General features: G+C 43.5%; 1 protein-coding gene across 1 annotated transcript; it reads right to left on the reverse strand.

Annotated features, from left to right (window-relative positions):
- Window positions 1-25,616, reverse strand: ALPK1 (alpha kinase 1). Its single transcript, XM_065736856.1, has 13 exons — window positions 25,449-25,616; window positions 21,532-21,686; window positions 12,825-13,023; window positions 11,313-11,372; window positions 9,696-9,782; window positions 8,837-8,913; window positions 7,693-7,788; window positions 7,052-7,156; window positions 4,551-6,624; window positions 3,650-3,803; window positions 2,046-2,208; window positions 952-1,138; window positions 1-342 (listed from the first exon to the last, which is right to left on the reverse strand). Exons 1-13 carry the CDS (start codon window positions 25,567-25,569, stop codon window positions 146-148), a joined length of 3,675 nt encoding a protein of 1,224 aa, XP_065592928.1. The 5' UTR covers window positions 25,570-25,616; the 3' UTR covers window positions 1-145.

Below are 25,616 nucleotides of genomic sequence, written 5' to 3' on the forward strand. Positions count from 1 at the left end.
CCTTCTCGAACTGGTGCAGGTGCTTGCATAGGTGTTATTTTCAGGGGCCCTGATCTCATAAAGACAAAATATTCCTAGTTGTGCGCATGATAAGATACTGCCCTACTTAAGGGCCATGCTCTGTTTGTCTCTCTTGTGTGAGTGTCTACACTGGTGTCTCTACTGAGGGTCTTGTTAAAGAAAGGCAACGGCAGATTTCATTGCATTCCACATGTTGATTGTTGAAGAAGTAATAAATCCCTCTCTTCCCAAAGTTAGAGCGTGAAACATCTTTGCTATTCAGAGAATGAATTTGCGGGTCTGTGAGGTAGATGAGGCCTTTCCCATTACCCGTCACCCAGCCTGCAAAGGAAAGATACATTTTGGTATTGAGCAGCACAGCCTTGGCACCGTCACACTCAGTACTGGCTGCATGGCACAGCAGATCCTCTGATAATGGCAGTTCAGTTATTCTCAGTTTACACTTGTCAGTGAGAGCAGAATAAAACCCTAAGAGGTACATAATGAGTATTTAAATTGCATATGAGTATCCTAGAAATACCTGTGTGTTAACGGTTGAATTTGGAAGGTCATACGCTTGGCGTTTAAGCAAAGAACTCAGCTCTTCATTAGTTGAACAGAGATTTTTTTTGGCCTGCCAATTATGAGAAGGAGGAAGCATGACAAAATCCACTGTCTTTTTTAGTGATTTTCCTTTAGATGCTTTGTCAGGACATGTCCTTGCAGACTGGCTCTACTCTAATTGGGTGCACAAAGCTGTGGCACATCAGGGCGCAAGTAATTTTCCTACTCCTACTGTGACACAGCAGGCAACAAGACCACTGCTAAAGGCAAAAACAAACCTACACATACCTCTATCACTTTATGTTGTTTAAAGAGGGTATGTCCCCATATAGCATATTCTGCAACGTGAAGGGATATGCAATAAATGAAGTTCACTGCAATACAAACCTTGCAGGTCAACAACAACTTCTGTTCCATTGGAAAATTCATAGGAGAAATGGCCATAGGCCAGGCCATACTCTGTGGCTTTGTACTCGTTCTTTACTACCTTTGTGTTATTGGACAGCTTCACAAACTCCCCAAGGATGTAAGGCTCCACACTCACACATCCTTTTATTGTTCTGTCTTCCAGAATCTGAAAAGAGAATTTCAATGATAGTTACTCAAGCAGAGACATATAAAAACAGGGATGCTAAAAATCCTCTATCTGATTTTCTGTTTTTCCCTCCTAGAACTATCTACTGTAAGATGGATGGAAAGAGTCCCCATAGTAACCCACTGCTGATTCAAAACACAGGCTGCTGAGCATTTATCTAGAGCAGTGGTGTTACCAGATCCAATACAAAGCCAACCAGGCAGGACAAAGTGAGCATAAATTCTACAAATATCTAACTTGTCCAGCAGATGGAAAACTTCTTTCAGGGGTCTATATCTGAAGAATAAGCTAGAAAGCTGAAAATATTTGGAAAAACTTCCTCTTTCTGGTCCTTCTTCAACATACAAATAAATAGTGGTGGATTTTATTAGTGTTTTTGGTTTTTCTTGCCCCCAGTAATTTCTCTGTGCAGACACTAGCAACCTGATTCCAGGTTGTCATTAAGCCTTACTAGCAGTGGCATAGATCTAATGCCAGAATAGCTAGTGGAAACAGTAACTTGTATATCATACTATCATATACATACTGATAATGAAACTGAATTCAGCTCTGCGCCCTGCAGATGTTGACATACTGTTAGAATAATCTGAAAAATAGGATGACTCCAGAGCTTCATACAGAAGTGAATTTCTGGCTTCCACCAGGACACAGCATTTTTTTTTTTTTTGTTACCAGCATCTTTTTGAACTTTTATCTCTGTGCAGAAATACCTTCTGTGCTGAAATGATTGAGTGCATCTGCCAGGTACGCTGACATGATTTAGAATATGTTATCTACAGGTGGCCCAACTATTAAAAAAAAAAAAGAAAGAAAAAAAAAAAGGAAAAAACCTGCCTTACAACCTTTTTCCCATAGTTCGCTGGTACTGTTTGAAGATAGCTCTTACCAGAAGTACTGCAGATGGGATATAAAAGATTTGGGTAGGGACCTTTTGCTCGTACAGCCTTTTGTTGAATTCTGTCACATAGTATTGGGCAGTCATTTGTCGTTCCACATCACTGAAATGATGAAGGAGTCCCTTTTCTTCTTTATATTCTTTCCCAACATACCTAAACAAGCAGAAAAATCTTTGCAGCAGACTGTACTTGGGAAGCCCTACTTGTGGGACACAAACTTCGCAAAGCAGAGTGTGGCAACCAGCTGTTGGTGATACATCTGAAACTGCAGTGATTCAAGGTGTGGGGCTTTTCCCTGCTCCTACAGTAAAATACTGTTAGGATTAACCTGAACCTAAGATAAGCATTTCATAACAATGAAATGTTCAAAGTCAACCTTTAAAATACTGTTCTTAACATGTAAGAATTCTTAATCTACTTCTACTAACAACCTAAAGTCTGTGATTAGCAGCAAGTAGAGCTGCCCTCATGTCAAGACTTAATTGAAGCAAATAGGTGATTTTTAACCCAGCTTTCAGAACAAATGCGTTCATTGCATGTATCCACTGCTAAAGTTAAACAACTGAAGAACTTCTCTGCCTATAGCTATTGTTGCTTCTTCACTCCGTGATAAGAAAGGTCTTGTCTTGTTGCAGTTCTAGGCTGGGAGCTGTGTACTTGGTAGTGTAACTGTCTGTTAGCTAGGGTAACTTCTCCTAACTGACTCAGGCCCTGCATCATATTCAGCTTTCCTTCTTTCATACTGGAGCAGGTGTGAAGCTGTCTTTCTTGGCCTATGAATAGAACAAATGCTGGTGTCTTCACAGGAAGGTGAAGGTGAGCAAACCGTCTGATCTGTGTCTGAGGTACTAATACCATTCTATGCTTGCACCCTCTTCAGCAACATAAAATGCTGTATTGTCTACCCATGAATAGGATTAGGAGATCTTGTTTTATGAAACAACAGGATCTGGAATCTATGTGAGGTTATTCACTGTTATTTTGGGTAAAATTATTTTATGGAACAAATTAATTTCAAACTAAGAATGTTCTGTTAAGGTGCTAGGGAATGGCAGAGGTAGGAATTCCCTAATGCAAATCTAGGAGTCAAATAAAGTGATATTTAAGCTCATTAAAGTCTATGTGAGTTTGTTCCAGCATGGATGAAGGTAGTCAGGCCTAAGAGTTGTCATGAGCAAATGGACGCTAACATGACTGTTAGAAGACTACAGTAAAGTAACCTTTTCGTCCCAAAAATTCAAAGTTAGGAAGTTAGATGGAATGATGAAGTGAATTAGTGTAGTAAAGGTTGACAAAGTACTCAATAAATTTAGAAAAGCAATAAAGCATTCTTGCTACAGGAAATCAAAGACTAACTCAGTGTAAACTGGATTGAAACAGAATAAAGAAAAAATAATCTTCTCCCCTTGTGACTATGATTTGTGAGCTTGTCCAAATAAAAACCTCATTCTATTTTCTGTAAATGCCTTACAAAAATTTCTGCATGACAAGGCAGTGTACTAGCTGAATCACAGGTATAACATTAGTCTTACCAGAGAGTTTTCATTCATATTTACACAGAAATAGCACTAATGAACACTTGTTTGATCAATACCTTCCCAAACTTTCCTCTTGGTGCAGGAAGTGTATCCAAAATGCATTCCTCTGTTTGCCTTCTTTTGCCACATTCAGGTAGTCCCCAATGAACACAGATGTCTCCTGGCCTGTCCAGAGGCCTGATTTCTTTGAGTATTTCAAAAGAAGAGCAGCTACAAAAAGAAAACACTGCAGGTAGACTTAACAGTTCAGGACTGTCGTAAGCCTGTGCTGAGGGATGATATACCATCACAGAGGAGACGAGATATCCAGGCGAAGTACCAGGCAATTGAATATATGCTAAGAGGTATTTAGGTACAGAGTTGGGTGTTTTACATAAAGGAAAAAAGATTTCTTAACAGATTTGGAACATGATGGGATGAGCCCCCAGCAGGTTGTACTTAGTAAACTTAATTAGGCACCCTACAGAGATGTTGCTCCTAACTTCTGTGCTTCTTAGTATATTCAATAAGAGTCTGCAAATTAAGATATAGAAAATAAATTGTGTTATTTATGATTGACTTAATAGTCACTGTCCCAATGCATAGTTTGCAGGATGAAATGTGTAACCTAAATGGGCTCAGGAAAAGGGGTAGAAAGGACTAGATGAACTGGCACAAGGCACCAAGTGACCTTAGATACTTATTGCATGAAGGGATTAAGCAGGAGGGATTGAGTGGTTGTGGAGATGGAGCCCATTTCTGTTAAGCTGCCAGTAATGTGCAAGTGAGTAAGAAGGAATAGGAGAAAATGGTTCAAGAGAGTGGCCTTCTCTTGCTTAAACTAAGAGGTTTTGTGCAACAACAAATAAAACGCTAGAAGGTGGTGACTAAATTATGAGATTAAAAAGCCTGAGTAAAAGCTGTTTGCTTATGGAAGTAGCATTGCTTGAAAATGCCTGTTGCTGTGGGGAAACTTACAGTATGCTTTATGAAGCTGTTTAGACTTAAAAATTCCAGTAGGCATCAGTCTCTGGACAAGCCAGTTATGTTCTACTCCTGCTAGAAGCTGCACATAATCATCATCCCTCAGAATCCGAGCATCAAGGATTTCCTCCTTGGTTCTGCCAAGTGTGAAGACAAGACCGTTCCCCCTTGGGTTTAGAAATGGACCTTCAGGGGATCTGCTGTGCATCTGAGATGAACTGTGCCATGAACTCAGAGATGAACTGAATGCTCTCTTGCTGCTCTCAGGCTTTTCCTCTTCTTCAGTAGTGGCACAATCGAAGTGTTTTGCTATGGATGTATTTCCACGCAAAGGCAAAGCTGTGGGTGCACCTGGAGCCACCTGAAGCTCTGGGGCAGTCACTTTGGGGTAACTGTTTGCTAACTCTCCAGTACTGATGAAATCAAATTCAGTGCCATCTACAGTTTCTGCCTGGGGGTCAACATCAAGAACTTTGAGAGATCTGTCCCTGCCTGTGGCTGGGGGCATCCTCAGCCACTCACGCGCGGAGGAGCTGCTGGCCGGTTTTGGCTCATTGCCTGTAGTTCCTGCAGCATCAGCGCTAATCGCGGGATGTCTGACGTCGGACGAGGGGTGCTCCGTGCTGTCTAGGGTTTCTCCCGCCCGGTCCCGCCCTACACAGCTGTTTTGGGGCGGGGTCGCTGGGGTTGCTGCGCCCGCGGCCGTCTCGGAGAGGCGGTGGCCCGCCCTGGAGCTGTCCGTGGTGCTGCAGCCTGCGGCCGTCATCCAAGTCTCCAGCTCCACCCAGGAGGAGGAAGAACACTCCTCCGTTCGGGCAGGATAAGAGGAAGGGGCGGTGAGGGAAGGGACCATGTTGTTCTCTACGTCTGTGTTATTCATCTCTGCTTTTCCTCCCGAAGAGTTCTCTCCCTCCTTCAGCTCTGCTCCACTAAGAGAAGCCTTCTCTCCAAGCCTTCTAGCTAGGTCTGTGTCTACCTCTAAGAAAGGCTGAGGTGACCTCAAACAACTGTAAGGAAGCTTTCCAGGAGAAGTATACTGAGTTCTAGGAGGCGATGAGAGCAAGTAAGCAGCTTGACCATTTTCGTCTGTTTCTGTTGTGCAACATTGCTCCTCCAGTGAGCCCTTTTCTTGTGGCTGCCCTTCACTGGGTGACTCTTTGCTGCTATTACAGTTTAGTTCCTCCCAGCTGGAAGAGTAACTTGATAGTGACAGCTTGCACCAATCATTCTCTAAAGAAGTGGTTTGACTTCTGTTTTGCGATCTGTTGGGAACACCGTTTTCATCAATTATTACTCTTTCTAATGATTCAAACCCTTTTTCAGTGGAAATATTTCTCATGTCAGATCTGCTCTTTTTGCTTCTTGTTTGTCCACTGCACTCTGAGAAAATTCCTGCTTTTGGTGTACTAAACATTTTTCCAGCACCCTTCCTCTGGTATACTATGTCTTCAGTGGTACATATGGTGTCTGTATTTTTGGTTTCTGTTTTTAAAGTTGTGATACAAGCTCCCATGTGGGTTTCTCCCACTGTGTTTTTGTTAATTCTGCAAGGATTTTTAAACACTTCACACACTGACATATGATGCTGAGAATTCATGGCAAGGATTTTCTTAAAGTTGGCTTCCCCTTGCAGGACAGGTTTTTCCACTGCCCCTTTATAACTGTCTGGAACATAAGACCTAACATCAGAATTAGGAAAGCTTTCCACTTGTAGGAGTTTCTTAACAGATGTGATCAGAGACATGATCTCTTCTGCAAGCACTCCTTTCTCTTCTTCTGTTACTGGAGTGCTGTAGGTATGCAGTTTTGCCATGGCTTCTCTACAAAGCTGACTGACCTCATGGAGTTTCTCACTCTCCCCATAAAGCCATCGATGCACGGTTGTGAGGCAGAAAGCAGCCTTAATAAAACTATGGAGCTCCTGCTTGCTGGTGACATGACTGTTATCATTCTTGGTGAGGAGGCCAATCTCAAAGGATTCTTTGGCTTCAGACAAGTAGAACTTCCTTCTTTCTGGGGGACAGTCCTTGGAGTGACTATAGGACAGCAAACACACTCCACGGATGTTCTGGGAGGGAAGAAAAGAGGAGTCCAGGAATTAAAAACTTGCATCTCTGTCACACGCAAATAAGAGGAGGAAAAAATATCTTTCTTTCTTGCAATTGAAAGCAAATAGTGGCTCTAACTGCTTGCTGCTGTGTTTCCATGAGGAAACAATCTTTCTTTTTCACCTTTGAAATATATTTGGAGTTAAAGGAGAGGCAACACTCCCAGGTGGGAGAAAAAAAAAGCCCATCCTTGCTCTGTGGATAGATACTGCTTTCTGCCCATCTGCTTAGCTTCAGATCAGAGGCCAGTATAACATATAGCATCTGCAAATCAGATAGGAGAATACTGTACAGTATGAAGCTTGGAAGCTATATTAAAGCCAAATATATTAACCTGGACTCTTCTCTTATGCGCACAACTCTTCCAGAATGAAAACTAATACTCACCACAGCTGTGAGCACAAACAGTGGGGTATACTGGCTGTAGACTGCTGCGAATTTGCAGGCTTCAGCAGCTGATAATAAGCGATGACTGGACTCCTGGAGAAGGGTCTGGTGGAAAAAAGAAAAAAAAGAAAAAAAAAAAAAGGAGAGAGGAAGCTCCATCTTAACTGATCTCTGTTCAAAGAGAAGGATTTATCTGATATGTAACCCGATTAGATTGGAGGGAGGCCTTGGGATTTATCCCTAGATTGGGATTTAGCCTTCAGAATCTATTGGGATTTATAGGATTCTAATGCCTTTGAATCTTAGAACAGGACATACAATCTGACAAACAACCATGTATATTTCTGAAGAAGGCCTTTAACTTAAGTTTGCCATAGATGTAACAGGTTTGGCTCTGTGAATTATCTGTTTACTACACAAGCATGCACACTATAGTTACTCTTGCTGTTTTCTTTTCCCTGAAGCTAGGCATTTTTCTGTCTATGTGCTAATAAACATTTCCAATGGGAACAATTGAATTTTCATGAGCCCTCTCAGCTAACAGGAGGAATTGGAGGATGAACAAGTTGTGAGTTAGTCTGAGACATTGACATATAATTGTCTGAAGAATCTGCACACAGAAAAAACAAACCAAGTCTTACCAGGTTAATCTCAGAATTGGTTTTAAAACGTGCATAATCCTTCTCATTCATGGAAGAAAATATATCTGCCAGAATACCCAAGGAAGTAGCAATTCCCTGAAAAATAAATGGAAACTAATGGTGGTTTGTTGTTTGGTTTTTTTTTTCCTTATGTTATGAATTTTTGATTGCAGTAACTTAGGTTGTATGTACAACAAACCAGGAAAAACACACAAAACGAAGTTCCAAAGAGAAGCATTGCTAAGGAAGTCAGAGGAGTCATTTCAGAGCGGTGAGGTTTTATCAATTTAAACTTGCAGAAAGTGCATCCTGGTGGATACTTAGGGGTTTCCATGAGCAGTAGCTATCCTAATTGCTACTAATTCTGAGTTTCAACAGGAACTTGAACAACATTGCATTTTCCTTTGCTATTTTTCCTAGGTGCTGTTGGTGACAGTGAAGGCAAGGAAGAGGAGAGATGATGTGGTTTGTTTTTGTGGTATATCCTCTACTGGAGTACAATTACAAAAAATTTTAAAGCATTGCCCCAGGACTCACAGGACTTAGGTTCACATTCCTGTTTAGCTGTGGGCACATTTGTGACTGTTGCTTCATTGGCAGTAGGAAGATTAGTGTGACCATGCCTCACAGACAGATATGCTAGCTGTTGGAAGGTGTTCAGGTACCACAGGACCAGAGGATATCCATCACCCACTATAGCTAGCAGAGGGCAGCTTGTGAACTCTCCATCAAAAAGGTCAGTCACTGTCCAAATAAATTTAGCTGTAGTCCTAAAAAAAAACAAAAAAACCCAAAAAAAACAACAACAAAAAAAACCACAAAAACCTAGCGCTGCATTCTGGAATTAGTCAATCCTTGTCAGAGGCACCTGTGACATCCTGTGTAATGGTTCACTTCAGATGATCCTGCTTAACGAAAATGATTGTTTTCATTTCCCTGTAGGAAAAAAGGGGTCCATAAGCCTGTGCGTGCATGCATAAATGATGTGCAGTACTTCAGCTAGAATATTTGCCCTGAATGTTAATGGTGTCTGAGGTGCATAATTGAAACACTATTTCTGAAAGTCATGACTGAAGTAAACAGATGCTAATTTAGAATAATTATTAGATTGGCAAGGTTATCCAGAGTGAAAAGGAGGTCTTACCTTTTTATCTGGTTGAGGAAGTTTGAAATATCCCACAACTGAAGACCAAATTAACTCTGCTGCCTCATACCACATCCCTGGAATAAACAGAAAAGCAATTACTAAACAGGCTACTGCTTACGGGTGGCCTTCACCAGGCTAGGTATAATTTACACTTCTTAGTTTTGGGAGCCTTCAAAACATTATAAACCCATATCATAGAATCACCAAGGTTGGAAAAGACTTCCAAGCCTCCAAGATCATCTAGTCCAACCATCCATATAGCAACAATATTACCTCAGTGAACCATGGCATTTTTTGCATTGGTGACAGTAAACACTTATTAGTTTCCTTTAGCTTTTGTCTGTATATAGACACACATTATATGCTCTCAAAAAACTTCAGCTAAGCAGTCACCGATGATAAAAGGTCACAGCAAGAGCATAAAATTCAAGCTTGATGGCCTCAAGTACCAAGTCCTGGATGCAGAAGTCCATCATGCTGAATGCTAGGCATCTTCTTGAATTTACTGAGGAAAATGCTGCGATGTACCTGTGTTAAACTATAGCATGCCTTTGGGAGCAGTGAATTTGGTAAAAACATTAGCAGAAAAATGGAATGATATTTCAGGATGTTCTGTAACTTTTAGCTACATTAATAATAAAATGTTAATTCCTAGAATGTGCTTGCTTGGTACATGGCTCTAGGTCCTTGCTTCTTCCAGCAGCTGTGTATGTACCTCATCTTCTGTGTCTGCATTACAGGCACCAGGCAGGTGTTTCATATAAGCTAAAATTCTGACATACAACAAATGCATTATTTTAAATAGTGAAAAACCATGAACAATTATTTATAGAAAAACAAAACAACATAACCTTACCCAGCTTTTGCAGAATCTGCCCTCTGATTTGCAAGCAGACTGACTGAACAAGGATCCTATCACTTTCCTTAGCATATCGCCAGGTACCTGAGAAAAAGATTTGAAAATGTCAATAGATGATGAAAAACACTGCTGCCACTTTTGGCTTCAGAGGACAACCTAAATCCCAGTAAACTGCCAGGAATTTCTACATTGAATCCATCTTGTTTGAGTCAGATCTTACAACCAGAGAGATGACAAGGGGACAGAGCAATATGGAATATAAGCAGATGGCTGTGTGAGCATGTAGCTTAAGTGACAGCTGTACAGAGCATAAGAATAGCATAAAATGTGAAAGGTACCTCTCTTCTTTGAAATAACAGAAAATCACTGTATATAAACATTATTACTGAGTTGTACTAAAAAGGAAAAGGATTGGCATGGCATATTTGTATTGTCACTGATATATGCAGTGGAACAAAATACTTTTAACCACTGGCAAAAAATACATTTTATTTTCAGATATCAGAGTATTGCAAAGACTAAAATCAAGGCTTTCACATTAAAACGGTATTATTAGTTACACAGAGTCTTTCATTATTGAATCTATTTTGATACCTGATTACAATACAAAATGAAACCAACACTTCAACAGTGATAGCAGTTATTTTGTTTAAGGTTCTCTTGAACGAGGGCCGCTCTTGTATTAGAATCTCAGTTTGACATTAAAAACAGAGCAAAAGAAACCAGAGTAGGCTTCCTAGTTTTTTTAGGTTTCATAGCTGTTGAAGAACATGAATGTGGTGACTAAATAAACTCTGAAGACTAAGAATTGGATAGCAAGTCTAAAAATCTAAAATATATTGTCTCAAATACATTATTAAAGTCTTTTTGGATGTCTGTCCAAATTTGTGAATTTTTACCATTAGAAATAGTACATGCTCCTCCAGATCTGCAATAAGTCGTATTACCAGCAGTACAGTCATTTGACAGGAAGGTGAAAAAAATAGCTTCTAAAAGTATCACTACATATTAAAGAAAATTCCCATTTTAATCGTTTGCATGTCTGCCTGGCGATAGAAAGGAGTGCTGTAAGGTACAGGCTCACTCTCTTTTCCTTAACTCCAAAATATGGTAAATAAGTGCATTTCCATCTGCTAATTCTGTTCACGAGATCAGTGTGAATGTACATGGTAAGCATTAGTCAGCCTGTTTGGTTTTCTTAGGGGTGTGGGTTGTCCTTGCTTTTTAGATCAGTAGATTTCTTGAAATTGGTCAGTGTTTTACAGAGAAATTAGTAGGAAGGCTGTCAATCCACAATATTTTTCCTTGCAAGTGAAGACATATAAAGATGGACTGTAAGTTTCAAAACATATTCTCAGTTCACATTACGACACAATTATAGGGGTTGAAAGGGAGCTCTGGAGATCATTGAGTCCATTGAGTTTCCATGGTGCAGTAAAGAGATCACAAAGGGACAGTTAAGAGATTGCAAAGAATAATGATGAAAAAAAATGTGACATAGGGAGTCTTTACTGATGTCAGATTGTCTGTATTTGAAAGTTGTGTGACTGTTAAAATTGGTAAAAGTCCCACCAAAATAGTAATTATGGAATTAGAAAATAAATATATATTTACCTGTTGCTCCATTGTCATTAATAAGGCTGCTTAGGATATATTCAGCTTTTAGAAGTTTACCTAATTACAAACAAATCAAAACATAAAAAAATGAATATAAAAACATAAAAAAATGAATATAAAAACATATCTTGTGGTGTGAACAAAAATATTAACTAGTGAAAGCCCCAGCAAACTGTACTCCTCAGTGATGATATTGTGTTCACAATTAGCCTAAACTTCCCAGATAATTGTGTACTGCTAAATGCTACCTCATGCTCAGGAATTGTTGTGACACCAGCTATTCTGCATACACCAAGAAATACTGTAAATAAATGCTGATGAAACAAATGCTCCTAACTAGATACCTGCTTCTGGAAAATGCTTTACTTTTATTTCAGGAGAGAGGTTAAGGCTGTACATTGTTTCAAGAGTCAATCCAGCTGCTCACGCAAGCTCAGCATTGTTGGACTATGACTCCAAGTAGACTCAAGTCTATCTGGCTTTTAAGAAGCATCCTACTATCACAAGATACAGCCGAAATCTGAGCATGAAAGGATGCAGCATTCAGCAGAAGGTTGTCAACCTGCATTTCAGCCACCTGTCATATGGTTCAGAGGTTTTGTTGCATAGCAGAGTCATCTGAGGCAGCTTGATGGGCTGTGGAAATGTCTGAATGTCTGATGTGATCAACATGCATGTTGCACCTTGCTTTTTGTCACAGTTGTCCAACTGAATTCGTGAAGGCTGCTCCAATAAGTGAAGAGATATGAACGCTGGCTGGACTAGCCCGTAGATCAGAGTATGACTGTTCCCAGACAACCTAGCAATGGGAGAATTTGAAGTCTGCAGCAGCGCAGAGAAGTGGTTATGCAGGGAGCTAACGGTCCTGATTATTTTATGCAACTAAAATATCCCTTAATTGTCTTTTTCAAAGCAGGTTTGTCTGGATTTATCTTCTTTGCCCCAGAAGAAGTGGGAACACATCTTCCCAGTGGGAAGATGATACATTAAAAATCCTTCAGGTGTTGCCTGTGTTGTACGAACGATGGACATTTAAAATATAAACAAATCAATCTATTTATCTTAGAGGGAATGTAAACCACACTGTTTTCATAGTCAAATGGTCCCACTGGAAAAAAAAAAAAAAGCAGCTGGGACAGTGCAGAGAAAATGCCAGGACTCTAATTTACTTTTTAAAGGCCCTTGGTCAGAAGTATAGCGATTCAGATATCCCTGTTTGAAACCAGCGGGGAATATTTGTTAAGGAACAAAAGCTCCAATTAGTATTTTCCACACCCTTTCACAATTTTCTCTACTGCTTTTGGCTCTGAAACCCTTTATACCAGCCCCTTTGTGCTAGTGAGAGGAGCTGGGAGGGCCCAAGGGGGCTGGGAGTGGGCTGTGCAGTTGAAAAGATGGTACCATCTCATGTCGTCCCAGAAAGGGACAAAGTATCTTCTTCAAAGTCAAGTAGTTCCTAATTGGGTCTGAGCTGAGAAAATGGAGTGGCAGCTGCCCGGGTGCTGGTACCTGTGTTGACTGCAAGGCGAGCCTGGCGGATGACCACCTGAGGACCGATCGGCGTGGTGGGCTGCAGCTTGTGCAAGCCCTTGGCAATCTTCAGGAGTTTGCTAGAGGCATCAATCCAGTACAGGAACCGGTCAATCAAGAACACAATAGCAGCTGCCGTCACACAATCCTTGACCATGATGGAGGCTTTCAAATAAACCTGAAAAGAACACCAGTGCCTTGAAGAAATTCACATAGCAAGGGCTCTGCCAACTGTTTATAGAAAGTACTCAGCTTTGGTAATACTTCACCTAGCAGTGCTGCTACACGCCATTTTAAGACAGATTGAATTTCCTTAGTCATTTGTTGTAAGGCAACTGCACAGTTTTGTAAGCAAGTGGAGTTAGCAAACAATTCAAGGAGCAAAAACTAGCAATTGAATGGGCGACTCAAAATTTCTACTCACAACCTCAGTCTTCCTAGGCATTTAAATCTTTGTAGCAGTAATTAGATATTTACTCTAACCTATAATTTCACTAATTCTGTATGTATTTTCACTCTTTGGAAGGTTCTGTTCTTTGGGTTTCTTTTGGACTGCATGTGTCATTCCTGAGTTTTTGTTGTTGTTTTAATTTTTTTTTGTTTCTTTCTTTTGTCTTTTTGTTTTGTTTTGTTTTGTTATTGGTGTTTAGCATTTGGAACCATATAATTTGGTAGTCTGTTAATGAATTTAAATTATACCCAACAGATTAGTAGCAGTAATAAAAATTAGTTTAAAGGGGAGTCTGGGTAGACTAGAAATGGTCACTAAAGCATTTGTCTCAGATGGGACTACATTCTGTGTAAGTACTACATTTTCAAGAATATGACTCCCAACTTTTCCTTTTACCTTTCATGTCCCCTAGGAAATGGGGGACGCTTAGGGACCATGTGGCCGTCTGTAGGACCAGACCCTGGCTATAAACAACCAGCATCAATGCAGCTTTAAGGCTGGATGGAGGATCAAACACTCCTTTGTACATCACAAATGAACAAACAGGGCAGGAGTTCAATACTTTCCCCTTGCAGATTATCTTTAATAATTTCTATGTTTGCAAGAACTTTCTCTACATTCCAGCAGCCATCATGCTGTCATAAGGAATCATCCAGAGCTCCTCAGGCAGCATGCTGTTAAGAGGACAGGTGCTCAGCAAAACAGCCATGTGAAGGCATGCAGCCTCATTGGGGATGCAAAAGGCCACATGGATGGCTACTAAATACCACTTTCTGTGGTAGATAGCACACCTCTTTCAAAATTCAGCAGTCAGCTATAACAAAGGACCCATCTCTTTGGCCATGGAGTCTCAGGGGTGTTAGGCATAGCTCTGGCTTGCTTGGCCTTAATGGCGGCTGCCCTCAGAGCCTCCTGGTGCCCCCCTTGGCTCCAAAGCCAGGGAGCTGGCAATGCTCAAGTACTGTGTTGTGATATGGGAGAAATCACAAGAGAAAAAAGTAGGAAACACCTTCAACCATAAGAAGTCTCCTCATAAAAAGAATGTTATTTCTCATAGCATTCTTGTTAGTCAGGAAATCTGCTAATGGCAGAGTTAATGCAACACAGTGGCACAGGCCCCACAGCATTGTCAGGGGATGATTGGCTTTGTCTAAATCCCCTCTAAAACACCGAGTTGGATAACTATCTCTCATTTTTGTCTTCAGCATGTGTTTCCTTCCCTTCTTCCTTGTCAGAGATGCTGTTGATCACTCTATCTGGGCTTCTTGAGCCCCCTCACTACCTCCTTCCTGGATGAACTTCTGCTCTCAGTTCAGAGACCTACCTCCTGACAGCAAGACTCACTCTTGATTTTAGCAGCAAAACCACCATCTGATCGAGGGCAGGAATGGCAGCAGCTTGGCTGAGTAAGACTTGTTTCTAAAGCACAGAGCCCTCTGAGGTGTAGGGAAAGCCCATATCAAACCACCTGGAGATGAGCCTGTGACTATGGCATGAACACTGGGCTGCAGTGTCAGCCTGCTGCAAGCATTTTCTGGCTTGTTTGCACTTCAGTGAGGCAGATTTGTGCAAATTTCCCTTTTTTTTTTTTTTTTTTTCCTGAGCCTGAGTTGGATTTTCTAAGAGGATGGCACTTGAAAAGGATTCCTGGAGCTCCACACGCACAGCCCACTTGCGCTGGTCAACAATGGAGGAATCCCCCTCTCTAAGCACCTGTAAACTGACACTGCAAACTATCCATTCGAAGTGCTCATGAACAGGCCATATATTTAAGCACAGAGCATCGCCTAATCTATTTTTTTTCCTCCTCTTCTTCCTTTAATAGATTGGAGCACAAAAGCCTGAGAGAGGGTGACCTACCAAACAAAAGGGCCTTTGAGTCCCTAGGAAAAGTAGACTTGGAGGAGGATGGAAGGAATCCAAGTGGCCCTATTATTTCCACTTGCACTAATTAGACATTTTTCTGTCAGCTATTGAGCACTGCTGAGAGGCCAAACTCACTGAATTCATTTCTAAAGTGTTTACAGAAGTTTGCATCTGTTTGTGTCTCTTCAGGAGGAAAATAAGCACTTCAATAGCATTGTGGAAAATCTAAACGAAGCATCCTATTCTGAAGGGCTTGGCAGTCTTGCAGCTGCATAATTTAACTCCCTGCTCAATGCCGAAACCTCTTGTGTCCCTCTCCAAAACCAAATGGACACAAAATGTAGAAAAGTCAAGCCAGGGGGAGAAACTCGGCTACTTTTTTCTGAAAGGCCGGGCCGCACGCTGTGTGGCACGCAGGGACACGGTCCGGTGTCAAGCTTCGCAATTACGTTCGCGGCAGCACACCCAGAAATCCATACCCATGCCTTTCACCCACTGCCAAATGGCACCACTCTGGAATTGCTCAGCCCAGCTCTGCTCCTCGCTTGCGGGCATATTGTTCTTCAGCGGGGATAAATGCGATAAACAGGTTTACTCGCTTTCTTTCTCACTGCATCCGCATCTACTTGGAAGGGGGAAAAGAGAAAAAGAAAGAGCGGGGTACGTGCGCACTTTGTTTTAACATCTGTGTCCGTGATGCCCAATGCATGTGTCTAATTGAGTTTAGGACACAAAGGGAAACTCGCGCCTGGGAAGTGGAATCAGGTGGTGACAGAATTAAATTTGCACGAGATTTCTATACATGGACCGTGGGGGAAAATGCAAAGCAGCCTTTAGTGAAGGGCTTGTCCTTAATGGCGATGAGTGGGAGGGTGTGCTGTGTGCATGGTTTCCTGCATTAGTGGGTTAACTCCTCCTCATGCCGGGGCCGAAGTTTGGGTCCCAGTGTTGGGTTCAAAGCTGTGATGCCTCCTCTGCATTGACAATGGGGCTGCTCCCGTGAGGGAGCAGCTCAGAACTGGGGCCATCTGGCACGGGAGCTGGCAAGATCGCGTCAAAGGGAAATTATTGGTGCATAGTAAATGAGGGTGGGGAGGAGGGGAAGGGAGTTGTGGAGATCTTATGTGGCAGCTGATGTAAGAGGAATTACAAGTCCAAATAAATGAAATATTGATTTAATCCACTCTCTCTGCCTTCTTTATAAGACAACAATCCCACAGGCAAGTCCCCGCACAGCCTGCAGGTGCCAAAGGGTCCCTGTTGCAGAAACACCCCTGCATGCATTCAGGGTTGAAAACATTTTTGGAGTGGACACACAGTTTTGCAGGCACTCTGGGCTCCTGTGTTTGCCTACAGTCATTCGTCTCAGCTTTTTTTAGTCTTAATTTGTAATTGAGGCTGAGGATTTAAATCCTAAAAACACAAGAGCAGTCATGAAAAACTCAAGTTGTACGCACAGAGCAGGCGTTTCCAGGTGCTTTGGTTCTCCCTCAAGATCTACTGCTAGTTAGCACTTCACTGAACCCTAACAAATTGCCTGTCTCTTTCTCCCCCTACATTCGTCCCCTGTCAGATTAAACACACAGTCAAAACAGCAATGGATTTGGCTGAAGTCTCGCCCTTTTACCCCACGCACTGTTAGCAAAGCCTGTATTTCCAAGAGACCAAAGCTGCTGTCACTGCACGGGACTTCTCTATCAATCTCAGCTTTTCAGCTGGCAGTCAGAGCACACTCTGCAAATAACAATGAATTAAGCCTCCTACCACCTCTGTGACGGACAGGAGAAAGCATGGCTGTGATGTGCAGATGGATAAGTCTGAACACAGGATGGACCAGTTGTACAGTAAATAGCTGCAGAGCAAGAAATGAGAGGTTCCTAGACACTTTCCTCTCTGCTCAGAGCAGCAGAGAATCCAATTTAATGACTTGAGCGACTGAAGCTCCTAATTAGCTCATGTTATTCATCCTGAAGGTGACGGAAAGTTGGGTGTTAATTCAATGAGCCTAGCATTAGGTCCATTACTATCAACTCAAAACACCACAGAGTGGGTCAGTTTTTACAAGCTGACACATCATCCTTCATAAAGTGAGAAACTATGGGGGCAATAGCTACCCCTCACTTTTACCAACAGCCCCCTTCCCCACCTTTTTTTTTTTTTTTTTTGACAGCTGAGGCTACGTTCCTCATTCTGTTCCCAGCTCCTGGCAGGCTCTTGAGTGCACTGCCTCCTCCACTGACACTTGCTCCAGCAGAGCAGTGCCTGGAGAGCCCAGCTGGCTGCACCATGTCCCAGATCCTCTGCAGGATGGAGAAAGACCCATACCTCACCATGACAAGAAGAAAAGGCACCACCCCTGCCTTAGCTGCTGCTCGCAGATTGAGGGGACAATGGGAAAACACATGCCAGTGGGACCAGGGGACACTGCCATGATGGATTTTGCACATTCTCAGGAGGAGCATTTTGGGGCAAGGACTGAAGAAAAGCCTTTAAAGCACTGAGAAAACTTCCTGAGCTGGAGCTCCTGTGGGCATTCTCTGTCTGACAGCAGGGATTTGAGGGACCCCTGAAGTGGAAAGTTTTCACTGACTACCAAGGGTAGGTGTAACAGGAACTCTGTGGCACCGATTTACCCCTGCTGTTCTCAGTCTTTAAGCTAAGTAAAAACTATTGGTGTTTCCTTGCATTACATTAAAATACTGTGTTAAAGGGGATATGTTAATACTTAAAAATAACTATGTGCCAGTGACAAACCCCTCCTGATAAAGCAGCATCAATACCCTTATCACTGTTTACAGATCCAAGTGTCTCTTTCCTAAATCAGTGCCCTCAAAGTAAAAATCCATTTGAGAAGCAGCTGGAAGAGAGAAAAAAAAGCATAGTCACCCCAGTTAAGACAACTCAAAGCCTTTTCCAAGGAAGAAAGGCTCCAAGAAGCATCAGCTGAGAACAGTAAATCCTGCCGATGTGCAGAGCGAATCAATAACCAGGACCGCAGCCCACATTTTTCTGCAAGAGCTGCCCACACAAATCCTGCTGCAGATTTCCCACATGTGCAGTGGAAGATGAGTGCTTTGCAGCATTGCGTGTTAACAGGACCAGGGCTGGCCTGCTGCACCACAGTGCTTAAGCTGTCCTGCTAAAGCTTCTGCCTTGGCTGGGAAGCATGAGCAACATGCGAGATGGTGGCCATCCTCCTGGGTTGACAGGGCCTGATTTCTGATACTTCTCACTCAAAAAGCCCCGAAGTGTCAGGAACTGCACAGCATAAGGGGGCCAGGATGCCACCAAACCCTTTGTGAGTTGAGTTCAGCCCACAGCCACAGCTCTGGGATCTGTCACTCCCCACTTGACACAGATCACCCAAGAAGAGCTCTTAAAAAGGCAGGTAGCAAAAGGTCAGCTTGAACCACCAAGATCCTAAGGGCTTTAGTTCTCCTGTTACCACACCAGCAGGTATGGGGAGGAGAAAACTAAATCCTCAGCTCTTCAGCTGTTTTTCAAAGGCTGCAGCTCTCAAGCGCCACACACACCCCTAAGGGTATCGAGACACTTCCCTCAGAATGATTATCCTAATGATAATCCAGCAGCTTGTAATTAGCTAAGGCCCAGGCAAGGGCTGCAGGGGCTTATTCTCTATTCTTTTCCACAGTCACATTAACTGTGAGGAGATTCTGCACGAGCACGGCCAGGATCTGCTCTCCCCCAGCCAGGGTGGAGATCAGCCTGCACAGCCTCCTGCAAAGCCGCCTGGAGGAAACCTGTTTTTGGAGAATCTTGGGTACATGTGCAACCTGATAGACACCTTTAACCTGAAGGTGATTGAAGGTCATTTCAATAGTGCATTTAAACGTTAACTGTGAATGATTGTCCTCGGTGTCATTGTACAAGCAAATGAAATCTTTGAAGCTGAGGCTTTGTTTTTGCTCTTGCACGGTACCTATTGCAGTAGGTCCTGGTTCATGGCTGAGTGCCTGAACCTGGATGCAGGAACTACTGCTGCGTATGATAAAAATGAAGTGATGTTCCACATCATTATAAAGGGTTTGAACATGGGCTCCAACCTTACGAGAAAATAAAGTCAAACATTTCATGAACAATCCCAAAAGAGATGTACTTGCATGTAGGGCTGTCCTCCAATGAAGCTCACAGTAGGGTTTGCAGGATCAAAGCCTGTGAGCTCATGGGAATGTTGCCCTCTGTTGACTGGTCATTGAGCACAGGGGAATTTCCATCTGTCCATATGTGGGTGATCTGCAGGAAGGGCAACATTTGCAAGTCTCCCTTTAGGAAGTGCAGCCTCAGCCTTCACCCAGCAGCAGGTATTTTTTTAGAGAAGTTACCCCTGTTTGTTCGCATTTGTCCCATTACAATTCTGATTTGGCTTTTGTTTGTTGTGAAACGACAAGCTGTTTTTGTCTTCCTATGGCTTTGGCCAGCACACAGAGGTGATCCCACAAGTAGAGGTGAAGAAGAGCACTCTAAAAGGATGCTCCTGGGGTGGCTTTGCTTTCTTGATGCATCAAACTAGCACACAGCCACCAGCATCGGGCATCCCACTTTTTAAAGTGCAGCACTAAGGAAAACCCTTGAAGCCAAAGCCTAATCCGCTTACTCCCTGCGCTGGTCTCATGGAGCCTTTCAGCTGATGTGAGCGCAGCATACAAGGGCCCGGCCGGGGCGCGGGCGGCCAGAGCTCCGCGCCGCGCAGTGTGTTATGGTAATGAAGCGCCTTTCATTCAGGGATCTCAAAGCACTTTCAAAACGTGATGAATTACGGTTTATGAGCTTATTCCGAGCACGGCAAATTAAAATAAACAGAAATGAAAAAAAATTAAGGTTTTGATGAACGTTAAATTGACAAAGACTCAAATATTTTTTTTTTCCTTTGGGGACTTACATTATCGTGCTGTCCCTCATACCAAAAAAAAAAGAAGAAAAAGTTGCTCAGACTTTTATCTTTCCTCATTGCACTGTAATCACTTCTCTTCAGCCTCATTTCCCTCCCAGCTTTTTATTCAAAGAACTGAAGCAGCCTTTGCTCTGCCTTGAAATTTTATTTAAAAAAAAAAAGAGGTGGGGAGGGGGGGGGCGGGTAATGAATGAAGGGGAAAAAATCCCTTTTCCTCACTAATACTAATAATACAGGTCAAAATGTCAGTCTTTCTACAATTAAATGGAAAACAAAAAAGGTTTTCCCTTTTTCCCATGGTACAATAGCACTGGAATATAAATTACCAGCAAAGATGAAATAATACTTCAAAGCACACGGGGAAAGGCAGCACAATGTTTACAAAGTATTTTCAACCACACGACGAAGCATTGAAGCCGACGGTCACCAATGGACTTCAGGGGGTGTTGGTGAATAGTCTGAAATGAGCATGTGGCGGGATTTTAGGTCCCTATGGTCTATGACCCCATGATATGCTTTGTGTAACAAGGGCAGCTGCAGTTATCAACAGATGTTTCAGCAATAAATAATTGGTATCATCTCAGAAAGGATCCATCTACCTGGGGAGAGGGCATAATGCTGAGAACACTGCCCCTCTATTACTGCCGCATTAATCTCCCATCTATCCAGGTCTCTCCGGGAGCTTACTGCAGGTGTTTGTCCTGGGAGAGAGCAGACAAACGTTGTGAAGCCGGAGTGCTGAGTGAGGATTGTAAAGGAGGTCAACCTCTGCCATAAATTTCTGTCCGAGGCCACACACACCAAAGAGAGAAAGAAAATAAATGCCCAGGGAGCAGCACCACCCCCCGGCCCATTTGGGATCCCATTTGGGATGTGCTGGTGAGGGGATGTGCAGCGGGCACAGCCCTTGGTTTCTCGAAGCTCCTCACCGCTGCTCAAAGCCATCATCCTCCCCAGACAACACCTGCAGGCCTTGCTCAGGGTCTGCTGGGGGTGTTCTGTCCCTTGGGCTAGCAGCAGGTAACCCAGTAAAATCAGAAAACAAGAAGCAATGGCAGTTCCTTCCTGCTTTCTGATCTTTAAGATAAAATGTGCAGTGTATGTGTTGGGATCCCCCCAGCACCACCTGGATCCTGCAGCACCTCACTCAGACCAGTGCCTCTTACTCACATAGAAGCCTAATACATTCTTAATGTGCCTGGCTTGGCTTTGCCCAGCTCAGGTCCCAGCCAAGCAATTTCCTGGAAAATCAATGGGTGAATGTTTTGGCTTTATTACAATGCCAGATCTCAGGTAATAGGCAAAACATGCATCTTGCTGGAAACAGAAGTGAAGATGAATGAGAAAAGCAGGCAGTAAAGATGACAAACAAGAAGCTCCTCACCTTCTCAGAAGAGGAAACCTCCCTGCCCCCAAGTGCCCCAAGCTTCCCATAACAGCTGTGCTGAGCTTCATACCAGTAGGTCGGGGAGCCTGGCGCTGATCGTATCCTGCAGGTTGGTTTTGTCCTCTGGGCCCACGTCTCGCTTGTACTGCCATTTCTCTGGCACGAAGGGCCACTTCATTTCTTTGGCCTCCTCCAGAAGAGTCCTTAAGTCATCGGGAAGCAACGCTGGAAAGGACAAAGTGCTGGTAAAGGTGGGTGCAGTGGGTGTAGCCATGACCCCATACATAACACCCACACTGCACAAAGCAGAGATACACCTTGGCAATTGGGCATAGATCTAAAGGGATGCAATGAAAAGCAGGCAGATGTGACTGAAAACGTTTAACTCATCATCTGAGAAAAAAAGTCATTGCTTTCTGTTACTCAGTCAGCAAAAAATGTTGAGTAACTCAAAGAAGGCTACATCATCCCCAAACAGGAGAGAGATCATTGCTACAGCAGAAAGAAATCAAGTCACATGCTTGGGCACTGACACTTCCTGCCATGCACAGCAGGTCTCAAACACACAGCCCTCTGCAAGGTTCATGCACTGAACTGGCCACTGCTGGAAGCTCATTCTTTGGAGCCAGTGTATCATGCAGATGAACTGAGGACCTGGTGTGTCAGGATTGCTGGGGCAGAGGTCCTGCATGCTGGACCACATGGCTGAGGATCTTCATTGTCCTGAGCGCAGTCTAGCTCCTGGGTTGTGCTCCCAGCATCATGTACCATGAAGCCATTGCTCCAGCCAGGTCTCCAGCCCATCTGACTGGGGATGGTCCGCTGGTGGGAGCTGAGCATGAATCTGTCCCTTGCTTTCAGCTGCAGCCCACATTTAATTTTCTCCAAACAGCAGTGAAGCTGCAGCTCCTGTGTGCTGTGCTAACCCTAGGCCAGGCAGGTTCTCTGGCCAATAAAAGTGGATTAGCAAGGATTATTGACCAGATGGGGTCAATGGTGTTCATCAGCTGCAGATCTAACCCCTTCTGGCCATTAATCCCCAGAAAACAATCCTGCTCAGAGACCATCATTGCTTTAACGAGGTAATGCAAATAAATGTATTACTACCTATTTTTTAATCTATCCTTTAGGGAGAATGGTAGAAAATGCACTACACAAGAGTTTTGTTCTGTGCTCATATTGCAGTGCATTCATCAGTACATTTTTCCTATGCAAAAGTGGGAAGTCTGATACTGAGGGTCAGTTTTCCAAAAAGTCATCTTTAAAAAATACATCAGCTTTTACAATGCAAGTTTTCTCATTTGCTGCTGCAGGTCTGGACACACTTCCCACCAGATCACAGCATAACTGTGCTGCCCTGTTGGTCTTTTTTTGTGCCTTCAGAGGCCCAGCCCTTCCCAGTGCAAAGAAAGGAGGCCAAGAGGCAAAGCCAGAAGGAGAAGAGCTCCTGCATCTCATGGTTCCTTTTGTGATGGCATAGCAAAACTGGACGGGAGCAGCGGCACTCTGCCCCCTCACCAGGCATGAAAACTGAGGTAGCGTGTGACTCTCTATGTAGGGTGGCCAAGGGGAGGCCAGCAGTTGAAGATCAAGCCTCCCAAAATCTGCCCCAAAAGAAGACAAAAAGTGCCTGGAGGCAGTCATGGCACACACTGCTATTACCTTTCCCTGTATGATCCCCCAGGACTGCCATGTTTGGGAGAATCTAGGGGAACAATCATGGGAAGCTCACACAGACAGCCTTTCTGTCTCCTTCTCCATCATCTTCTCTTCCCACTCAAGTTTAAGCTTACTTAAGTAACACCAAACAGGAAAAGTGACAGTTTCAGAATGTACAAAAACAACCAGTGGGATGATGGGGATGTTGGTATTCTCTCTGAATCGTACAGGTATTGCTGTTACCCAATTCTTCCAGTTTCCCGTGTCATCCTTGGTTAAACCTTAATGCCCCTCCTTCTTGATGCACCAAATAACAAAGAACACCTTTAATAGTGAAGTTTCACTCTTGGAGGCACCCCCAGCAGTCCCTGTGGTTGGACAAGAGGAGCCCAGAGCAAGGTTTTCAGCAGGATCTGGTGATCTACAAGCCTCCAGCTGCCTTTGGCGTTGGACGTTTGTGTAAGCCTAGCTTTGAGCCTTGCCCTGATGTCTGATTGTCACGACTTGGAAATAAATGCAATTAGCATGCTAATGATATTAATTTGATGCTGTGAGGTAGGAACATCCACTGTAAGCACATGAAGTAGCTGGGGAGTTGGTCTGAACAATCCTGTAGCTACAAGCTGAAATACAACTGCCATAACAGAAGTGCCATCAGAGAGGGCTCCGAGGGCTACAGAAGCCACAGGGCCACTAGCTTTTCCATTCCAGAATGGGCATGCAGGTCTCAGAACTGTAGGGACAGGTTCTGGGGAGGATGGGAGCTCCTTGCAGGCTCTGATCGCCCATTTCCTTCAGCAGCTCACCTGAAATGCTGCAGCTAATCGAGCAGTTATAAGGGCACTGATTTACCTTAGCTGGAACTAAACTGATTACTTCTCGTCCGCTGCAGTATTTAATAGGAGAGAGGGGATGAGGAGGGTGCAGGGAAAAAGCGCTACCTGATTAGGAGTTCAAGAGCCTACTCTGAGGGGAGATAATCAAGCTTAAAAGAATTTGCGATGAGAAAACAAAGTAGCCTTTTGTTGGACAAAAAGAGAAAGAAAACAAAAAGAGAAGAATCTTCCAGCATCCCTGGCAGAAATCTACACGCCACCCTCCAGCACAGCCAGGCCGAGGTGCTTCAGAAAAGGAGGCTGACCTCCCAGTGAGAACAAGGCGCGCGCAGAAACATATTCGAAGCAGCCCCGCACTCTGGGCAAACAAAGGGTTTTAAAGATCACATTGATGTGATGGTCAAGCCAGCCATGCAAAGCAGCACCAAGCATTATTGACACTAAACTGGAAAAGGGACGGCACTACAGATGTGTAATACAAAATAGAACCTGTGTGGAAATGCAGTTTTTTGCTGATGCCCATATAATTTCCCCCAGAAATGTCAATTTTGTCCTTTACTGCATTGCCCTGCAGTTATTTTTTGGCAGAACAGACAGCAGTATGTAACCTCCCTGCTCTGCACAGAACAGGTTTGACCCACACAAGCCTAGAGATGCAAACGTGGCTCTTCATATCAAGCAGAAAAGCTGTGGCAGTTACATAGTGGAGCCCTCTGGAAGTCTGAGTCTGGAGGAAGCTGAACTGAGTGCGTGACACCCTTCCATGATTAGTGTCACCTGCATTTCCATTGGAATTAGTAACTCATTTTTTAAAACCTCTCTTACCACCACAGCACTGAAATAAATGTTTCTAGCCCACAGTGCTGGCACTGAAACAAGTGAAGAGCTCCTCTACTAGTGCCCTCCCTAACTACTGCTTCCCTTCCCGGTTATTTATTCCAGCCATTAGCAGACATGGGCTTTCCTTTCAAGGGGGGTACTGCAAGTTTTTCCTTTGGACACCACTTACAGAGGTCACACGCATTTCACAAGATAAAGATTCAGGCAATGAGCTCTTTAATATATCAGGAGAAGCTGACAAACAGAGAGGGCCCTCCCCCTGCCCTGCTGAAAGGAGAGGAAATATGTGCCCTTATTCAGAAGTTGCATCCTTTTTTGTTTTTTTTTTTTTCTTTTTTTTCTTTTTTTTTTTCTTTCTTTCTTTCTTTTTTTTTTTTAATAACTGAAATTTATGTGCATCAGCAAACTTTCAGGCATTGTTCTCCCCCAACTAAACTGTTCCTTACAGCCTCATGTTTACTGAAGCCTAAAATTAGAACTGACAGCAATTCACCGCAACAAAGTAAGTGGGCTGCTTTCCCCTGCCTGCCCACAGCCCACGTCCCATTCACTGCCCCGAAATCCAGTCGTCTCTTGGCTCTCATCTGCCAGGAGCAGAAAAATAGGGCAGTGCCGAGGAGCGGCTGCCTGCCCTGCTGCCCTGGGGCCTCACCTTGGTGCCGTTGGTATTCCCGCTCCTCTTCCCCATGGATGTCCGCCTTGGTTGACAGCAGTGCGGCCAGTGAGCGCTCGCAGTCCTGCAGCAGTGTGTCCACTGCACTGTGGGCATACATGGCTCCCTCTTGGCTGCTCCAGCAGAGAGGGCTCCTTCCAGGTGGAG

The sequence above is a fragment of the Cyrtonyx montezumae genome, unplaced genomic scaffold, assembly GCF_038088225.1.
Source record: "Cyrtonyx montezumae isolate F1298 unplaced genomic scaffold, pur_monq_1.0 scaffold_2, whole genome shotgun sequence".
Classification (NCBI taxonomy): Eukaryota; Metazoa; Chordata; class Aves; order Galliformes; family Odontophoridae; genus Cyrtonyx; species Cyrtonyx montezumae.

Coding starts and splice junctions, on each gene's coding strand:
- ALPK1 (XM_065736856.1), bottom strand. CDS start 25,569: ATGTATGCCCACAGTGCAGTGGACACACTGCTGCAGGACTGCGAGCGC. Junction 7,789..8,836: donor TTCCTCAACCAGATAAAAAG/GTAAGACCTCCT, acceptor TTTATTTTTCAG/GGAATTGCTACTTCCTTGGG. Junction 6,625..7,051: donor TGTTTGTGCTCACAGCTGTG/GTGAGTATTAGT, acceptor CTTCCCTCCCAG/AACATCCGTGGAGTGTGTTT.